Here is a 19,373-nt window from a genome sequence, read left to right on the forward strand (position 1 = left end):
CCCTTTCCCTTTCCAAGATAGCTTTTATAGAACCCGTTGCTAACATGTTTGAAATTACTTCTTAGGAATACATTTCAAAACAGACACATAATTAATGTACTGCTTAGCCTTTGATTTCTTTTCGTGCTTACCCGATTTTCTTTTCATGCTTGCCTGATACAAAATTGCTTGCTCAATCACCATTCAAAAGTCTGTGCAATTTTATCTTTGCTTAAAATTCAGTTTAAGAATTGTCACAAATCTATTTGGTATTTGATTTTTTTACCTCTTAATAGGAGACTTTTAAAGAGCTTATGCCCAACATTCATGTAGATTTTAAAAGGCATATACCAGCCTGATTAAACACAGATGAAGTTGCTTTTCCATTGTCACATTTGAAAATCTTGGTCAGATACTACTGATTTTTGGGTGCTTAAATTTTGAGTATCCATGTGAGATGTTTTAAAGAGGGCCTGAGCATACATCCTTGGGATAATAAGGCCTCTTTAAGGTGTCTTGAATTTGAAACACAGAAATTTAGTATCCAAAATAACTAGTCACTCAAGAAAATCTTGCCTTCTAGGAATTGAATCATTATATTTCTATTTTTGGTAAATTAAGTACCACCTTATGGAACCACAATGATGTGGTCTCAAACACACAAAATATTGTCAAAAGGGAATTGTATGAAGAACATTGTCTTTAGTTTTACCAAGATTCTACTTTTAATGATAGTGTGTGTGAGAGAGGGAGAGAGAGACATTCTCTCTCTCACAATAACTCTCTTAAAATGAGGGGTGTCAAACATATAGCCTTTGGGCCACATCTAGCCCACATGAAATATTCAGACTGTGTAGAAGTTAAGCTTTCATTTAAGAGAAATTTTTAGTCCTCATGGTTCCAAAGACTACCTTTCAAACATGAACAGACAGTAAGTGATGCAGTGATGTCTTCTGAAGGCTGCAGAAAGCCTGAAACAATGAGGTAGAAATTTCCCACCCCCCTCTTAATCTAATCGGTGCATTTGCTCTAAAGGTCCATGATGATGCTTCAACATTAACTATTTAATTGCTAACTATTTTAGCAAATAGAATGAAGGAAGAGGCTAACTGTGAAGACCCAGGGGAGCTGGGAGTTTCTGAAAGGAAAAAATGTAGAGTGGAGAAGAGAGGGGAGAGACAAAGGGCTTGTCCATACACAGTTTTAGTTGCAGCTGCAGGTCTAAACCTTTATGGTGATGTAACATTGTCCATACTAGGGGCTTGCATTAATTCTCCACTTCAGTTTTTGTTGCCAGTTTAGTTTAAGTCAGTACAAATACTATATAGAGAAGGCCAGAGAGAGAGGAGAGAGATTTTGAAAGGAGGGTGGGGAAGAGCAGGAATAAAAATGGTCATAAAGGTGTGGATATTTTTTCAAAGTGATATTGAATGTGACAATAAGGTACTTAACAAAAAATTGAAGATTTAGTTACTGCATAAAGGTCACATTCTCCATTTTTGTGCCAACTTCGCATTAAAATCAGCAGGAGTTCTGCAGTGGGATTGACTCCATAAATTATATCCCTGTTCACAGACCATAATTAAAAAAAAATTGGCCTTCTGCATCAAATAAGTCTGACTTCCATAAATAACATAACATCTTGCCCTCTGTATTTAGTTTTCTGTGTGTTTGACTTAACTCGTAGAATCAATTCAGCCTTGGCATGTGAGGAAGCAACTCCCAGTGAACTCAAAAGGAGTTGCACCTCTTTAAACTAGGGATGATTTTTGTTTTTTAAGGCTAGATTTTGCAACCATTGCAAGTACTTTTTTACCTTTTATAGGAGATGCACAAAGAGTAACTTCAGGACTGAGCCCAAAATGTGTTTGAACCTAGGGTTGTACGTTTTCCTTCTGTGTTACTTAATTTCTATTCCAACTCCCATAATAGTATTCGATTAAAAGGAAAAAGTGGGTGAGGGTGTATGTGTGGGTGAGAATTCCTTGAATTGTAAAACTTGCCACAAAAAGCTTGATTTATTGTGGCGAATGCACATTTTGAAAATGTTTTAATGAAGAGTTGCTATAAATGACTACTCATTTTTTTTATTTTAACTGTCTGTTGTATGAACACATAAGTCCCACATTGGTGAACTCCTCCTCATACGAGGAGTTCTAGTGAAGTAAGCGGTGCTCCATTTACAGCACTCTATTTGTGCAGTTCTTACTGTCAGGTTAGGACTGTAGAAATAAAAAAAATGTAAATATAAAAAATTGTTACTTGAACCAGCCCACCATTTGCAGGTATCATGCCAAAGATCTATGTAATAATGGTACCTTATCTATGTATAGTATGCAGCCATTATGTGTTATTATGTGGGACTGGTAGCATGACCTAATAAGTTTGCCCCACACTTCCCTTAAGGCCCTGTTTTCAGTTGCTTGTAATTTTTCCCAACTTCAGCTATTTAGCTAAAATTTTCCATGCCTGGTGTCTGTCTCAGGCTGGTGTTTTTTGGGGGGGAAATTTCAGCCAAAGCAGTTCAGACATTTCTGAGAATAACGCTAGGGCAAAATACATGGTTTTGCTCATGTTAAAAAAAAAAAAAAAAAAATCTAGTGAGCGTATATTTGTAAAGCACAAAACACTCCCCTGCTTTGGAGCGGGGACTTGAAATTTGGGTGATGGTGGCCTTTGTGTCAGTGATATTTGTGGAATGGCACCTAAGACCACCTGAGTCTTGCCATTCCTTTGCTGTCAGCACATATCTGTGAAATCCACTGGCAAAAGGGGTATATCATTCCTCTCCAGTGCTGGTCCACAAAGAAGATGACATTGTACTACTGCTAAGTGGCAGAGGTCTGTGTGGTGGATCTAAAGGTTCCAACTTTGCCTATGACCCATATAGGTGCCAGTGTATATATGCCGTATTTTTTTTTCAATTTACTTTTTTTTAAAAAACCTTGTATGTTATTTCCAACAAAACATCCATACACTATTAAAACAATATGATTAAGGCTGCAAAGTCAAACACTCATATGTTAGGAGATTACAGAATTAAGGTTGCCTATGGAACCTTAATTTGTCCCCCTTGTGTGTATGCATTTTGAGACAGTCTTTAATTACATGATCACATATTATTTTTTTCTCAAAGGCCCCATGCCTTAGTGCACAGGATGGATGGTGGTCACTTAATGAGTAGCCGTTTAATGTTTTTTTTTTCTTCATTGTTAAATTTGTGGCCCCGGGCATTATTTGCTGTGCACGCCTGAAGACAGAATTATTCATTTTCTCATGGGCTTCTTATGGCAGTCATCACTATACCACCTGAGTGCTTCACAAATATTTATGAATTCTACAATATACCTGTAAGATGAGGGTGCATTATTTATCACCATATTACAGATGAGCAGCTGTGGCCTAGAGAGATTAAGGTCAAAAGTTCTCACTAATTCTGGGTGTTCAGTTTGCAGGGTGGGTGATTTAAATTAGTGATTCAAATCACCAATTTTAACTATGATTTAAATCTGAAAACAGGAAATCAATTAAGTAGTTGATTTTAATCTTGTTTTGCATTTGTACTTTCTGGTTATTTTTCTAAAGAAAGGTTGATGGTCATTTGTTGGTGACCATTAAAACATGTTGATTTACAACTATGTAGAGCCTTTACACCACATTTTTTCTTTTTGTTAACCAGGAGGGATACACTGTATCTATATGTATTTATTTAAGCAGTTGTATAGCTTAACCTACACTTCCTCAAATTCTCAATTTTTACATTTTTTATTATGTTGGAAAATGGTGAATGGTTAATTTTTACTTGTGTTTTCTGTCAAGATCTACTTGTTGGACATTAAATTTTTTTAATTAAATAAAACTACCTTAAATGTGCTGAATACATAAACCTTAAAGTATTTTGCATTTAACATTGATTTATTAAACAAAGGAGGTATTATCTGTAGTTAATGAATTGAACTGATTGTTTTCAGTCATGTCCTTCAAGATTTTAAAATTAGTAGTGCTCACACCCTATCATACATTGTTTTTATTCATACATTGGGAGAGGGAAAACAAGCTTTGTTGCTTTTTCAACTCCCAGGTGATTTTTTTTAACTTTGAATGAACTAGTAATTGAGAGCTGAATAACTGGCCTGATGAAAACAGTCTCTCTTCACCTGCAGAAGAGGCTACTGTTGTCAGAATCTTACTTAGCCCTTCAGCAAACTCTGATTCCAAGTGCTTAGTCCATGACTTCCATCAATTCTGTGGTTCTACTTTCTTCAAAACTTTGCAGCAAACGTATGGTTTTAATATTTTCTGTTTAGTTTAAATGATTTTAATAAGTGAAGGCCTTAACCTAGGTTGTCAATTTCAAATTTAATTTTAAATAGGTTTATTTTAAATAAAAAATATCCAGTTTAAATAAAAATCCAATTTTTAGGTTTTTTTTTAATTTATTTTTAATCACCCTGAACTAGATGTTCTTTTTAAGCATTATTTACAAAAGGACAATATATGAATATACTGTAGGCATTCTGGCTTATGTTCAAATAGCCTTTTATTTTTGTAAATAGTCACATTTTAAACTAGCCATCTGACTGTGTATGAGGAGTCTTCAACAGCATCTCGAATACACTGTGCTGCAAGGTCTTGTGTGTCATGGGCCTGTCACATGTTTAAAGTAGACTACTACTATACAGACATATGTACTTCTCCATTAAAGAGTATGTAATATATTTAATTTTGTAATTGCTTAAAGAAAAGTGCTGACATACAGAAAAGGGCTGTTTTTGTTTGTTTGTTTGTTTTTACTTTCTGGTGGTGCCACTTTGACCTTGAATTACCATCAATTTATTAACTTTATGAAGTGAGCCTAAAAGAGAAACAGTAATGCAAAGGTTTTTTTAAAAAAGTATTACAGTTGCTTTTTTTAAACATATCACTGTGGTGACTGACTCTTCAAAAATTGTCCCTTGTGTAGATTGTCACATTAGTTAAACTAGCAACTATCTCTTGTTAAAATATGTTCTTTCTAGTATGACTCCTCTTAACTATAGTCCAAATGTTACATTCTTGGTGGCGGTAGTAGCAACTTCTTTTCTCTCTCTATGTGTGTTTCTCGGCATCGCTAATGCAAAATCACACCTCCTGTTATTGGTGATGGGACCGTTGGAATTATGAAGTCAAATGAAGGCGCATTGTCTTATTTCTGATATCACAGCTACAGAATCAAATTTCATATTTGTTCTGCAAAACAGTAAACCCTAAGTATCTTGATTTCTACACAGCATGTGCTCTGGCACACTGCAGCTGATCACTATTTATTCTCTCTCTGTGAATAAGATGCCCCCAACCTCCCAGGAAAACATGAAAATATGAGCTTTACTTGGCTTACATTTTTTGTAAATGTTCTTCTACAAACTACTAGATTTTAAATATAAAGAATGCTCAGGCCATCAGTATTTTGTGGATATGAAGTTAAGCTCCCCCTCTTCTGAAGAGGGTAGATTTTAATTTGTGAGCTTTAATTTGTGAGAATAATTTTATTTTATTTATCCATAAACAAACAAAAGTACAGTGTGTTTCATCTTCAGGATCAGATGGCTGTTGTTCAGAGAAACCTTCAGATAGCAAACTCTGACTTTTGAATGATTAATTTTAAATATGATCTCCTGTGGCATCGTATGTAGCAAATTAGAGTTAATAGCAATATCAGTAAAGATTAGATTTTTTTTTTTGTTTCCTGGGATTTTCTGCTGATCTCAGTTGCACAGTGCATAGATATGCTTTTAGACAATTTAATAATTCTTACATAAAGGTTTTAAAATTGTAATTATAAAAATTATAGGGGCAGACTGTGTGCATTAGCCAAAGTAGATTGAGGTTGAGGTAAACTAGTGTAATGTGTTCTTCTCAACTCAAGTTCAATCTGTTTATGGAAAGCAGAGCCCACAGTCCTTGTAGCTGGATGAGCTGTGCTCAGCACAGGACCTGAGGTAGATAGGTAGAACTGCAGCTTATTGGCTCTGCCAGATTTAAAGGCTCACCCAACGTGGTTGGCTCCAAGAGAGGGTAAACAAAAAGGTTGCATATGTTTACCCAATCCTAGGGCCAGCCATTTTGGGTTCCAATGCAACTTAAAACAGTCCTATAGATTTCAGTAGATCTTTGTGTGGGCCTTTAAATTTGGCAGAGCCAGTCAACTGCAGTTCTCTGAAGTAGCCATTTAGTAACTTTCGGTTGCTGATACACCTTTCTGTCTTTCAACTGGTTAATTATCTCAAGTTTTCTCCCAGTTTTGCTTTTATTGCTGAAGAGATGGCATATTCTCCCAATGCCCTAAACACAGAGCTGTGAGAGAGAGTGAGTGGGTGCTATAGAGTTATCTATAATGGCTGTGCTACTCAGATTGCCCTCATGATAGGGGATTCCTTTTTTGGCTGGTGTGGCCAGCTTTACAGCCTCTGTACTATCACGTTGCAAAGGTACCATAGCAATTGCCTGGATCTAGCTCAGACAGTGTAGACTAGAACCACTTTTTGTGGTAACTTATGAACTTTTCATCCTACAATCTGTAACCGAACTTGCTATTTCTCTACTTTGGAGAAATAACCTATGAGCAATAATATGCATGTCATTTCTGGTGTGGTGTAAATTGTTGACTCATTATTTTAGAAACAGAACATTTAATTCAAGGCACATTATTTTAAAGGGAGACTCTATGTATTTCATCCAAATATATTTTTCTGATAAAATTAGGGCTATCAGTACTGGTACCTTGGCTGGCAAATGAGTTCCAATTTAAAAACAAAACCAAACCAATAAAACCCCAAAATAATCAACCTGTGGTCACTTTAAAAATTGAACAATACAGCATTGAGTTAAGTATTGCCCATATGAGCAAACGTTTCTTTGTATCTGTTCTTGAAATATGTAGCATAACCGTCCCTGATGTAAAGCTCTCATGTCGAGCTCTACATGAGGGCAAATCTTGCTACTTTAAAGGAGAGTAGACAGTAGCTTACGCACCCACTTGACCAAAGACTGCAAAGACCCCAAATTAGAGGTGTAGATCTGCCTGCCTAAATAACTCCAAAAGACTGGAATAGGTGACGGAGGAACCTTAAATAAAAACATGCTCCCCTCTTAGTTACCAAGCTACTGTACTTACATTACGCATTGAAACATTCACAATCCTAATATGTTATACACCTTTATCTGAGCAATACATAATGTTGATAACTCTCTCATCCCCCACAGATTGGTGCATATCCTGTTTTGGCAGATTTCTGTCTTCCCACAAAAATGTTGAAGGGCTTTAAGCACAATGCAGCATAGTGGCTTTTCATCACCCAGATCTTACTCCTTGATTTTAAGTCTGTCTCTGACTTGTTCATGTTTTAGTTTATAATAACATTTATCAAGTCAAACTTAACTCTCTCTAAAGATGTTTTTTAAAATGCATAAATGCCAAATGTTTTCCTTACCAAAACTGGGTACAGAAATAAGTCTTAAAACTAACCTTTAAAACAAGACAGGGATAACTCCAGTGGAGAGCATCAGTTAAAGAACACTGAGCCATAGAATCTATCTGTGACAGTATAGACATGGCGCTCCTCCTTTCCTCTGATAGGCAGGCTCTCGCTTTCTGTCTGCAGACTGAATATGAACACAGCCCTTAGAATTACTTGTGCTCCATATACCTACATTTCTCAAGTAAAGCTCATACTTTCAGTGTTTTTTCTGTGATGGGTGTCCCAGTACATCATCTTTGTCAATAAAGCAGATTTTAAGGAGTTGTGTTTTACAATGCAGAGAGTGGAGGATGCTTTTTATACATTGGTGCGAGAGATTCGACAGTACAGAGTGAAAAAAATCAGCAAAGAAGAAAAGACTCCAGGGTGCGTGAAAATTAAAAAATGTCTTGTAATGTAACAGGGTAAGTTTTGTAATAGGGTAAGTTTTGCAAATTAATTTTGGGCAGAAAAGCTGATAATCAGTTTCATGTAAATTAGATATCTTACGGCTTCTCAGTCGTAATTATAGAATTTCAAAATATAATAAGTACAAAATTAATCTAACTTCTATTTTCCTTTTAACAACATTTAGTTTTGAGCTTTGGTTTTCTAGCAATAGAGTATTTTTTAAACAATACCTTAGCAGTTATTGGTCTGTTCTGTTTTGTGATTTTTGACAAATGGGTAGGAGGAGATCCATACTCTGACGTTGGGCCAAACTACTTAATCTCCGTGCTTCCGTTGTCTATAAAATGGGTATCATGATATGTGCCAACTTAATGGGGAGAGTTGTGAGGAAAAATGTGTAGATTCCACAGTAGTGAAGGCCAGGGATAGATCTTCAAGTTGCTTTACAAATAGCTGATTCTCTCTCCAACTATCTACATTTTCAGATATAGAAACTGAAGTTAAATGCTTTGCTCAGTGTGACAGACAGATAGTATATACATAGGAATTAGAACACAGGAGTTCTTGGGTCCCAAGCCTGTCCTCAGAGCACCTGTCCTGCCTCACTTTCTGAGGTGAAATAATTCACTTTATCACTTTAGGAAATGCATCTGAATTTTTTCCTCCCCTATGTCATCAGATTTCATCAGACAAGTGATTTGGATGGGATGGGGGATGGGAGAGCGGGAAATGTCTTTGTTGTAAAAAAGAAGAGAAAAAGTTTTGTAATGAAATAAGAAAAAATACAAATGTAAGTACAATATATAGCTATATTAATCATATCATCGAACAGTGTTTAATATTTGCTGGTCTATGTTGTAAGAACTAAGAACCAAAGCAAAATGGGGAGAGAGAGAGATAACATTCAAGACATAGCATATCATCAAGAAGTAATGGATTCAGTCTGTTTCTAGAACTGTTTCACCAGACCCTCAAAAAAGCTGTCTGTACACATTGCCATTGTATTAGTTCTGTTGCTCTGGGTGCAGATCTTGGGTTATTCCTCCTCACTCACTTGGCAGGCCGGATGATGACCACTTTGTCCACTCTCGAGAACCCAACCTTTGTCTTCACCAGTTTGATTCTTGTCTCACTCAGAGCAGCATGCATGAAGGCAGTGGAGTCTGACTGTTACTTGTGTCCTAAGCAGTGAAAGCTAGGGAAAAAGAAACTCCACCTCAACTGTGGCTCTTGGCAGTTGTGCTTTGCCATTGGGATCATGAGCATTTTATCTGTCTTTTCCGAGGGAGGGGCGGGGGGAACTCCACAATCTCTTTGGAGTGAGTTTGTGGCTGAAGTGATGGCTGTGAAAGACAAAACCAAGCTCCATAGAGGTTCTCTCCAAAATATTGGCATAATGAGACAGTGGCTGAGGGCAGTTCCTCTGGCTGTGATTGACAAAGCCAGCCCATCCAGTTCATGTACAGGGGAAAGAAGCCTTCCCTCAGATAGCCACGGACTTAGATGGAAGTAATACTTGAAGACTTCCTGAGGAAAGGGATATCAGGAAGTTCCCCAGTTCCTTTTCCTCTGGCCTGTAAAGTGTTTGAATGGGTCAATGAGCCATTTCTGGCTACTAAATCTTACTGGGGGGCTTTGAACTCCTCTCGGAGTTCCTATAAAGGCTTTGAGGAAGGTTCCCTAAGGGTCAGTACTGGTCTCTTAGTAAAAGTCTCTTCATTGCTTGGCACTGTCCTTTCTCAAACACCTATAAAGGCTTTGGTGGGTCACTGTTCAGAGAAGGGAGAAGTATCTTATGACTTAGTGTCTGAGTTGACCCCCAGCCCCTGCTAAGGAGTTACGTCTTTAAAGAGGATTGAAAATAACATGGTTGTGTGGGTTTTATTCACTTTGTTCAGGATTCCCTTCTAGTCCATCCATCAGTCTAGCAGATCATGCAGACTGATCATGCATCGCTCCTCACACCTGAATTTTTGCTAAATCTGCACAGGCCATATATGCTCCCAGAAGATTTGAGGGATAAATGGCTCTCCTCACCTAGACTGGATTCTGCAATTATGCCTTGCTCAAAAACGATGTCATTCTTTGTATTAAATTTGGAGTTTACTGCTAGAAAGTTCCATACAGATTTGTTTCCAGATGAGTTATTTGCTGGCTGTTGGAGTTACAATATGAGGTTTTCTATTCTTCCCTTCTCAGGAAGATTTTAAAAATATCGATAAGGTTGGGCTGCTGCAGCATGTCTGGTGAAGAGCGCTCTCCCGTCAGCATAAAAAACTCACGTCCACGAGCGGGAGAAGTTCTTCTGTCGGTGTAACTTACGTCGTTTGGGAGGGGGTGGAATATTCACACCTCTGAGCGACATAAATTTTGCTGACATAGGCTTAGTGCCTTTAGCTGAGAATAGCCTGAATGCTGTTCCTCAGGACTCCCTTAGATATTCCACTAATGTGGTCTGCTCCTCCCCAGTGGCTCAATGGGCATTATGGATTTAGCCATGATGTGGGACAATAGCTTATCCAAGCTCTATGTGATAGCTGTTCACTTCAAACTGGTTAGACTCCCCCCCCCCCTTTTTTAAAAGAAACATATTCAGTTGTATTTTCCTAAGCCTTTTCTTCAGGGAGCAGTAGTCATGCCTTTGCACTTAGGATACAGGAGAGAGAGAGACTGGAGATTATTTCCTAAATATAAGCTTAGTTCTGGTATTTTGGAAAGGGGCAGCTTTCTTTTGTGCATGTACCTGGAAGTAGACCCACGCCTTCCTTCTCCGCCCTAAGCAAAGATTTTGGGCTGTGTTGATCTTTTCTGTCTGTGGACTTGCTTGGGAAAGAGGCTAGAATCTCATTTTCTTTGCTTCCCACTGAGAATCTCCTCGGACTCTTGGATTTCCATTTCCATTTGTCTTGAGGGTATCATTTCTCTCTTCACTTGCTTCCCAGAATAGTAGTCTTCCCCCAGATCAGGAGAAACCTTTTGACAAATTTCTGGATGCCTAGTTCTATCCTCCCTAATGCTTAGAGTATAAATTGCCTGAGAGGCAAGCCTGTTTGGTTTGAGGAGCTCCTAGGATGCCAGCTCAGTTCAGGGAAACATGATCATTAAGTGAAAATAACTTCCACGTATATGCCCTTGAGGTGTGATCAGTCATGTTAACAATCTTAGCATTTAGAAGGCTAAGCTGGAGAAAACGTGCTCATAAATCTGATGGCACATCAGTAGCTGAATACCTGAATCATCATGGTGGCACAAATAACCCACCCGGCTAAGAGGCTGCCCTTTCTTAGAGTATGTCTACATGGCAAAATCAACATCCCCCTCCAACCCCCCCACCCCCCCGGAAGAGAGTCTCAGAGCCTGGCTCTACAGACTCTTACTATGGCACTAAAATAGCTATATTGACATTTGGGCTCAGGCTTTCAAGCCCAGGTAGGGGTGGTGGGTTTCAGTCTGCACAGCTATTTTTAGTGCTGTAGCCAAAGCCCTGAGAGCCCAAATCTGTAGACCCAGGCTGAGACTTGCTGCTGTGTGGGTTATGTTTTGTTTTTTTTGCTGGACAGACATACCCATATTCTCCTCTCAGTAAGACTCCACTTATTCTGGGACAGCTTAACTGTACAGCAGACCGGCTAAGCAGATCCAAGGAGAATGATCCGCAAAGACTGAAGCCTTTCAGCAGATATCCAGAACCTTGGGAAAACTCACAATAGAACTGTTTGCAACTAATTGCAACGTCAAGTGCTTTCTTTCTTGTCAACCAACCAAGCCCAGCAATGTTGGTACCAGAATACATTTGTTATTTCATGAAACTTGTCCTGGTTTATGTATTTTTTCATTCATATTGTATGTATGAGGTTTGGTATGCCTACCTGCTGATGCTGTCCTGAAAGATAAAATTCCTTTGGTGTTATGCCATAAAGCAGGAGACGCCTACGTGCATCTGGCTGACTTTGTCTGTGACAAATGAACAAAACGTTTTAACTAATGTAAAACCTACAAAGGATACCTTACTTGAAAATGTTAGTCAGTAGCATTCTTTTACAGTTGATTGCCTATCTGAGCATAAAGTTAACTGTAAATTAGGCAGTGAGATGACACAGTGATGGTCTTATTAAAAATGCAAATATAGAAGCTTTGTTTGAACTTAATCTTTTAAGGGGTTCATTAATTATTTTCAGGCTGTAAACAAAGTTGTTTTATGGCCTTCCCACCCAACTCCAAAGATGTGCAAATTTGCAAGCCAGTAATGATGATTGCATGGTAATTGTAGTGTATACTTCAAACATGGAAGGGGGACACAATTAGACCCTTCTTTTTGTATTATAAGTTGATTTAGGGCCTCTTTAAAAAAACAAACAAACCAAAACCAAAGTTTAGTGGTAGAATCCAGTTGATAGGAAAAGGAGCGTTTTGATATTGAGCTACTTAACAGTTAAACTACTTTGTCATTTTCTGAGTATGAATGCAGGATAGAAGCTGATATATGATCCTACACTGGGCTCTCTGATTGTGAATTAAGTTGTCTCCCTTCTGGAGTATGGCCAATAGGAAGCCTTCCAAACTGACTGTTTTTAATTTTAAAATAGGACTTAAGCTGAATAGAGCACTAAATGGATTTTCTCACGGTTGAACTGAATAAGGTGACTGCTGCTTAGTTGTATATCTATCATCCTTCTTGTTTTAATCATACACGGTTGTATTTTGCACATATATTTTTTAGACCAGGGTCCTGGATGATGCTGTGTGGCAGAATTCTAACAGATTTGTACATAAATCCAGCAATCCTTCCCAGTGTTGAAATCTTTAGAGATGAATATTTTGTAATACTTCTTTAAAAATCCAATGTTTCATTAAAACAGTAAGCTAAATAAAGTAAAACTATATACTGAAGGTGACTGAAGAAAAGGCAGCAATATCTAATGCCACCTTTTAAGACACAGGTTAGAGCGAGAATTCCAAAACCCAGTACACAGAGAGATTTCAGTAGGAGGCCAGAGAGGCTGTGTGATTTGTGGAAATAGTTGCATGCTCCCATATGCAATATTCTGTTAGCCAGACTTATGGGGCTCCTCCTTAGCTGTTCTTGTAATATCGTCAAGTGTATCCGTGTTGCATATGTATAACCTGAAATTTCTCAGACATTAAAGGATAGATATATGTGCAAATGCCTGATTTTAATTCATAAATTTTGCCAGCACATTTGAGGAGATCTGCTGAGAAAGTGGCTTAGTGTCACTCTTTATTCGAGGAGTCTTGTGTAAAGCAGGACTTTGGATAACTTTCCCCTTCAACTCTAGGACAGTGTGCTGCAACCCAAATTTTGAAATAATGTTCCTTATCTACAGGTAACTAAAGTAAGTGTCTGGGGTTAAATGAAAGGTAAAATAAGGCTTCAAGTTAATTTTTAATTTATGGTTCTTTATTTTATTTTCACCTTTAAAAGATTCTTGAACTGAGTCTTGATACAGTGTGCCCAATTATCAGCCAGTAGGTGCTTTAAAGAGAATTTACAGCAGAACCAAAATCAGTTTAATGCAAATATTCTCTTAACTGTTTAAGATTTGATCTGCAAAACAAAGGATTCAATACTGTAAGCTGACGTGCCATACTTAAGTCTCCCCCTAGTGTATAGGTTTTGTAATACACACTATGTAAAATTATCCTGTTTTGCAATATCTGCAGGAGGCACAGTAGAATGAATTTCAGCCTTAACTATGAATCTCCTTACTTTCTTTGAGGTTAAGGTCCTTAATATTGTTTGAATATCACTTTTTTATGGGTTAATTTCTGTGTATTTATTTTAACAATAGTTTAAAAGAAAGTGGGTGGAATATTTTTGTGGTAGTTTCAGTGTTTTGTTACACTTTGCATTTAGCACTTTTCATCTGTGAGGATCTTAGACCCTCTACAAATATTAATGACTTCCTCTGTGAGGAAGATGGTATTCCTTACATTTTACTGATGTGGAAACTGAGGCACTGAGTGGTCATCTTGCTCCGGCTCAAGGGTGTAGTTTGTGGGACAGTGGCATGTAGAGCTCTTGATGCCAATCCAGCACTCTAACCATGAGATTATCCTTTGGCCCTTTGCAGCGAACTGTAATACATATTTTGCTCTGTTGGTTAATGGAGACTTAATAATGTAGTATGTACGTTTTAAAATTGCATATCCTGCTACAGCACCATTGTATCTTGTCTAGATACAGATTATTTCCCTAGATATAGGTTGTTATGGATTCATATTGTGCCATTATTCTGACTGTCTTTCATACTTGTAAGTCAGATATTAACATTTGTCCGAGTTTTACAACAGAACAGTACTAATTCTCACTAATTAATGAGATCGTTTGATTTCTGATTTTTTTAAAAAGTGAACAAACATTTAAAAAACTAGGGTACTGCACAACATAATATACTATTTTCACTTTATTTTGACCATTACAGTTTATTTTGTATTTGGAATAGTTCATAGTGTACTAGTAAATGTACTTAAGTAGGCTGAAACATCATTAGAGCACTCTGCTGTGAAAACCCTGAGAAGTAGGGAAAAATAGCCAATGTTTGTGTGAATTGGTGAGGTACAGACTGGCTAGGATTCTATTCTAGTTAACGATCCTCTCATAGAAGTATGCAGGTACTGAAGCTGTTACAATGTATTGTAAATGCACATTTGTTTGAAGGAACTATTTGCTTTTTGAGATAGATCTCTTTAAATGGCATATCCTTCAAACTTTCCCTATAGTTAAATCAGCTCAAACATATACACTTCTATATTTGAATAAAACTGTAATTAAGCACGGGTACTATTTTTAAGGGGCCCAGTCTACTCCTATTGGTATCAATGGGAGGGCTTTTTAGCTGTTGCCTTCAGTGGGAGGAGGAACTTGCAGTGTGCATGTTTGTTGCCCTTTATTTGCGGCTTGCAATTTAGGATGTAAGGGTCTACAGCTGATGATAAAGAACTTCTTTCAGCTCCAGTGGTGGTAGTCTTTGTTTTAGCTGTACGGCTTGATTTTTGGACCCACTTCTGCAGATGTGTGGCTTATTACTCCTGGTATAGCAGTATTTTACACCCACATTGTACATGTGTAAATTCATAAAAAACAATGCAGTGGAGAATTGGGCTTCAGTTTCTTGTGTAGCAAATGAAAATGTGTATATTACAAAAACAAACAAAAAAACCCCACACTAACCTGGTAACTTCCAAAAATGAAAAGGTTTCCAAAAACCAGTGAAGGTTGCTGAGTGACAACATATGTGCCTGTTGTTGTATTTATAGAACCCAAACACCTAAAAGTACAGAAATTAATAATTAAATAAATCTACAGTTTGATTATAAAAAATATGCATACTTCATCACAACACCCAATATACATATTCTTACTAAACTGCAACATTAATATGAACCTGCAATGTTCAGATGAAAACAAACACTACCCAAATGAGTACATAAATCATGTTAATTTGGTCTTATAGCCACATATGTTTCTTTTCAGGGTGTCGATGATGCTTTCTATACATTAGTTCGAGAAATCCGAAAACATAAAGAGAAGATGAGCAAAGATGGTAAAAAGAAGAAAAAGAAGACAAAGACAAAGTGTATAATTATGTAAATACAATTTATCCTTTATTCTTAAGGCATACTTAAGAAAGTGATTTTTTGTACATTACACTAAATTATTAGCATCTGATTTAGCATTACTTAATTTTCTTTCTGCTTCATGAACCTGAATGCTTGTTTTACATGACAGTGGAAGCTTTATTCCTCTTAAGTGCCAGTATTCCCTGAGTGTTGGTTCTTGAACTAGCAATGCCCGTGGAAGAAAAACAAATAAACCCTGAGAATTTTCTTAGGACTTTTTGGTGCATGCAAAGCTGCTAACTTCCTATTTTTCTTACCAATTGTGAACTTTAGTTCTGTGTGCAAACAAAATAATGAAAATGCTCCACAGGCTCTTATATCGTTACTGTGGTTTTTTATCTGGTTGGATAAAAGGACTAGTTAGCGTAAGAAATTTTTATTTCCGACTTGTTTTCTTTTATTCTAGACTGACTGCAATATTGAGAGACCAGAAGCCTTTATAGTCTTCCTATAGATTCTGCTTCTAGGCATCTAGTCTTGTAGCATTTCAGATCAACTTCAATGAATGTAAAGATATAACTTTCACAAAGTTTTTCACTGCAATTTGTCATGGTCACTCCTTAAATACTATATTTTTTCTATAAAAAAAGAAAAATTAAAAAAAGACAATAATGCACATCTGGCAATGGAAAAAGTAAAAGTTCTAATTAAATTGATTTGCTATTGTAATGCTTTTCTTAAGACTTTCACTAACTTTTTGTGTCAGGAGACCCAAGGTTAAATCCTGGCTCCACTGAAGTAACTGGCAAACTTCTTGGTTTGAACACTGGCCTGCTAAACCCAAGGTTGTGAGTTCAGTCCTTGAGGGGACCATTTAGCGATCTGGGGAAAAAATTGAGGGTTGGTCCTGCTTTGAGCAGGGGGTTGGACTAGATGACCTCCTAAGGTCCCTTCCAACTCTGATATTCTGTGATCTGTGAAAGTAGTTTCAGTAGAGTCAGGATTTCACCGTCAGTGTCACTACTAAGAAATACTGGAAAGCCTTAACAAATGAGTAATTCAGACACTTACAAAAGTTAATTCATACGTTGATTCAGAGTTTAATCCTAAGAATGAGGTCAGGACCTCTAGCTTTATAGATGTCAGAACCATTTTTTCAAGAGTGGCATTAAATATTTCCAAATGCCCATTTTGTGTATAATAGGGGAGGCATTTTAAAGTCCAGTAACCTCTTTAGATTCAGTAATGGCACTTGAATTCAGCTGCTTCATACAGATTAGCTGGAAATCCACTATGCCATAAATATGGGGATGATGGAGAATTTTCACAAACATTCAGTAGGCATAGCTGATATTATGGTTTCCAGAGCCAATGTTGTTTTGTGTTCTGCTGTGATTTTTGTGAAATACTAATTTTGTTTCACAGATTAAATGGTTGTTTAGTGGCACAAAATGTCAAGATTGTCACACATTGAAACCAGGTTTTCAGTGGTGTTGTTCCCAGAGTAATTAAGTTTTCTTGTGATTTTTCTGATTGGAGTTAATCCATTATTTTGAAGAAGCTTTTATTTGCAGTATAGCAATAGTTTGGTTAGTCTGCACCAAAGTGAGAGCCAGTTATCTAGTGTTGCCAACTCTTGTGATTTTTATCGTGAATTTAGTAAATGTGATGTCTGGAGTTGAGTTTTTACATGAGAATCTTAGCTTGCTTTTTTCATGTGTCTAGCCCTCATAGTTGCAGGGAAGAGCTTGAAAATGTGACTCAACTGTATGCTAAATGATTGAACAGCAGAAGGCAAATAATACACAATATTGGTCTTTAAAACCTTGTGATTTGTTGGGGCCTGATTCATGAGTTTTCAATGGTCATGATAGGTAAAACTGTTATTCGCAAGTTAGCCTGAAACTTTTAAACAGAGTTTTTCACAGAGTAGGATTTTCATGTAGCAGCGTACACATGTACAATATCAAAGGTACAACTACATGTGCAAGATGACCTCTTATTTCTACACAGGAAGCAGTAGTGGCCATATTTGAAGGAGAGCTGCAATGGTGGCTAGGGGTGTAATAAACATACTACCTGTATTGCTGCATGACCCTTAAATTTTGTGTGGCTGGGAAAGCATTTTTGAATTTTTTAAAAATTCTTTCCCGAGCTGCAGGATATACTTCATACATATGGCCAAAAAGCAAAAAAAAAAAAAAAAAAAAAAAAAAAATACTGAAAGGTGGTGGTGGGAGAACATAATGTTACATCCTAATTTAGGACCAATAGGAAGTGGGAACAAATCCCTGTAGATGTTGTAAACAGCAAGTGTTTTATTTGCTACTTCTAAGTTTAAAACATCTTGAGGTTGAGATTTTGTTGGTTAATTGCATATTTTTAGACACTACTATCAACGTATTGGAAGAATGTAGCAGAAGTGGATAGTGTAACTTGAACAAACAGAAGAAATAAAATCTTAAGACTCATGGCTTTTTGTAACTGAGTCACACTGCATGCAAATTTAGGGCTCATCTAGACAGTTTTTATCCATTTAACTAAATTGGTAGAAAAACTGATTTTGCTAAAATTGGTGCAGCTTGCAAATGTGGATGCAATTATCAGTATAAATTTATACCAAGATAGCTTATTTTAATAAATTTAATCTTTAAACTACCAATTCATTTGAATAGATATTAAAACTGTTTAGACCAGTCTTTGTGATCTAACTTTCACAAAATACGCTCATCCTTGCCACTGTTGTGCAGTTTTGTCTTAATATTTGTAGAGACTTGGTGAGGCATGTTGAATTGCAGCTTGCACAAGTTGATCTAATAATTATTCTGTCTTTCCCTATTTGAAATGCTTTCCAAGAACATATCCAGATGCTATCTTTTTCTGATAGTGACTATTAAATGAACATGTGAATTCACTTACTACATTAATACATTAGATTTCCAATGCCTGATAGTAGCTTTATGTAAATTTTGGTAAACCTTTTTTTTTTTTTTTTTTAAAAAAAGGTCATCCGTTAACTGAAAGCTGAAATTTTACTGTTTTGATTTTTTTTTTAACCTATACAGTGTCCTACAATCTTGGTTGGCTGAGATTATGTAAAAAAAAAAAATTCACCATATAAAATGCTCTTACTGTAATAGTATTTCTCTAATAGGTAAGCTGCTACATAAACTTCCATTCTTTTGTCAGTACTATCAAGCAATACAACTGTTTCCTTCTAAGGCCATCAAGCTGTGGCTCTTTTTGTAAAGTCTACATAAAGCTACATAGGCAGTAATATTTCCTAACATTTCCTAATAATTCCACTGTCTTGTGTTTTCATGTTGAAAATACTTCTGCTTTTTCCTCTTGAGTGCCAACTTCTTACTAGAACAATTTCTTAATGTAATATGTTTACCTGGAATGTATTTTAACTATTTTTGTATAGTGTAAACTGAAACATGCACATTTTGTACATTGTGCTTATTTTGATGTGGAACATATGCAGTGTGATCCAGTTTTCCCATCATTTGGTTGCGTGACCTATGAATATTGGTCAAACCAGACTTTAAATTAAAAGAATGACCACTGTTTAAACTTTTTAATGTTTTATAGGAGTATGTGCTGTGAGGTGATCTGAAATTTGTCATTTTTTGTCAAATTGTACTGCTCCTATTTATTGTAATGTAATAAAAATAGTTATTGTGAACTTTTGTTGGTATTTAATTTATTGCTCCTTCCAATAAATGTAATGCTAATCTCTATAATTAGTTAAGTACCCCATGAACTTCATTTATTTGGCAGCCCCTCTCAATTTCTCTTGCTGTTTTGATTGCCCATCAACTTTTGTGAAAACCTCCCACCCCCCATGACTCTTTCCTTTGCGAAAGCTAGTGGCACCTTAGAGACTAACCAACTAACACGGCT

The 19,373-nt window shown here is 36.8% G+C and overlaps 1 protein-coding gene and 1 long non-coding RNA gene across 6 annotated transcripts in view; one reads left to right on the forward strand and one right to left on the reverse strand.

Moving 5' to 3' along the window:
* KRAS (KRAS proto-oncogene, GTPase) overlaps positions 1-19,155 on the forward strand; it is a 42,893-nt gene extending 23,738 nt beyond the window's left edge. For 2 of the 5 annotated variants that reach the window (XM_073317895.1, XM_073317903.1), the window contains exons 5-6: positions 7,777-7,900; positions 15,382-15,418. In XM_073317895.1, coding sequence (XP_073173996.1) covers positions 7,777-7,896 — 120 coding nt within the window. In that variant the 3' untranslated portion in view covers positions 7,897-7,900; positions 15,382-15,418. Of the gene's footprint in view, positions 1-7,776; positions 7,901-9,571; positions 9,573-15,381 lie in introns of all 5 variants that reach the window. The other 3 variants (XM_073317912.1, XM_073317885.1, XM_073317877.1) reach the window with 3 other exon arrangements.
* Positions 8,003-14,105, reverse strand: LOC140900536 (uncharacterized). Its single transcript, XR_012155657.1, has 3 exons — positions 13,839-14,105; positions 11,756-11,840; positions 8,003-9,081 (listed from the first exon to the last, which is right to left on the reverse strand). It is a non-coding gene; the product is annotated as an uncharacterized lncRNA (long non-coding RNA).
* Positions 19,156-19,373: the final 218 nt, after the last annotated feature.

This window comes from Lepidochelys kempii, chromosome 1 (assembly GCF_965140265.1).
Source record: "Lepidochelys kempii isolate rLepKem1 chromosome 1, rLepKem1.hap2, whole genome shotgun sequence".
Taxonomy (NCBI): domain Eukaryota; kingdom Metazoa; phylum Chordata; order Testudines; family Cheloniidae; genus Lepidochelys; species Lepidochelys kempii.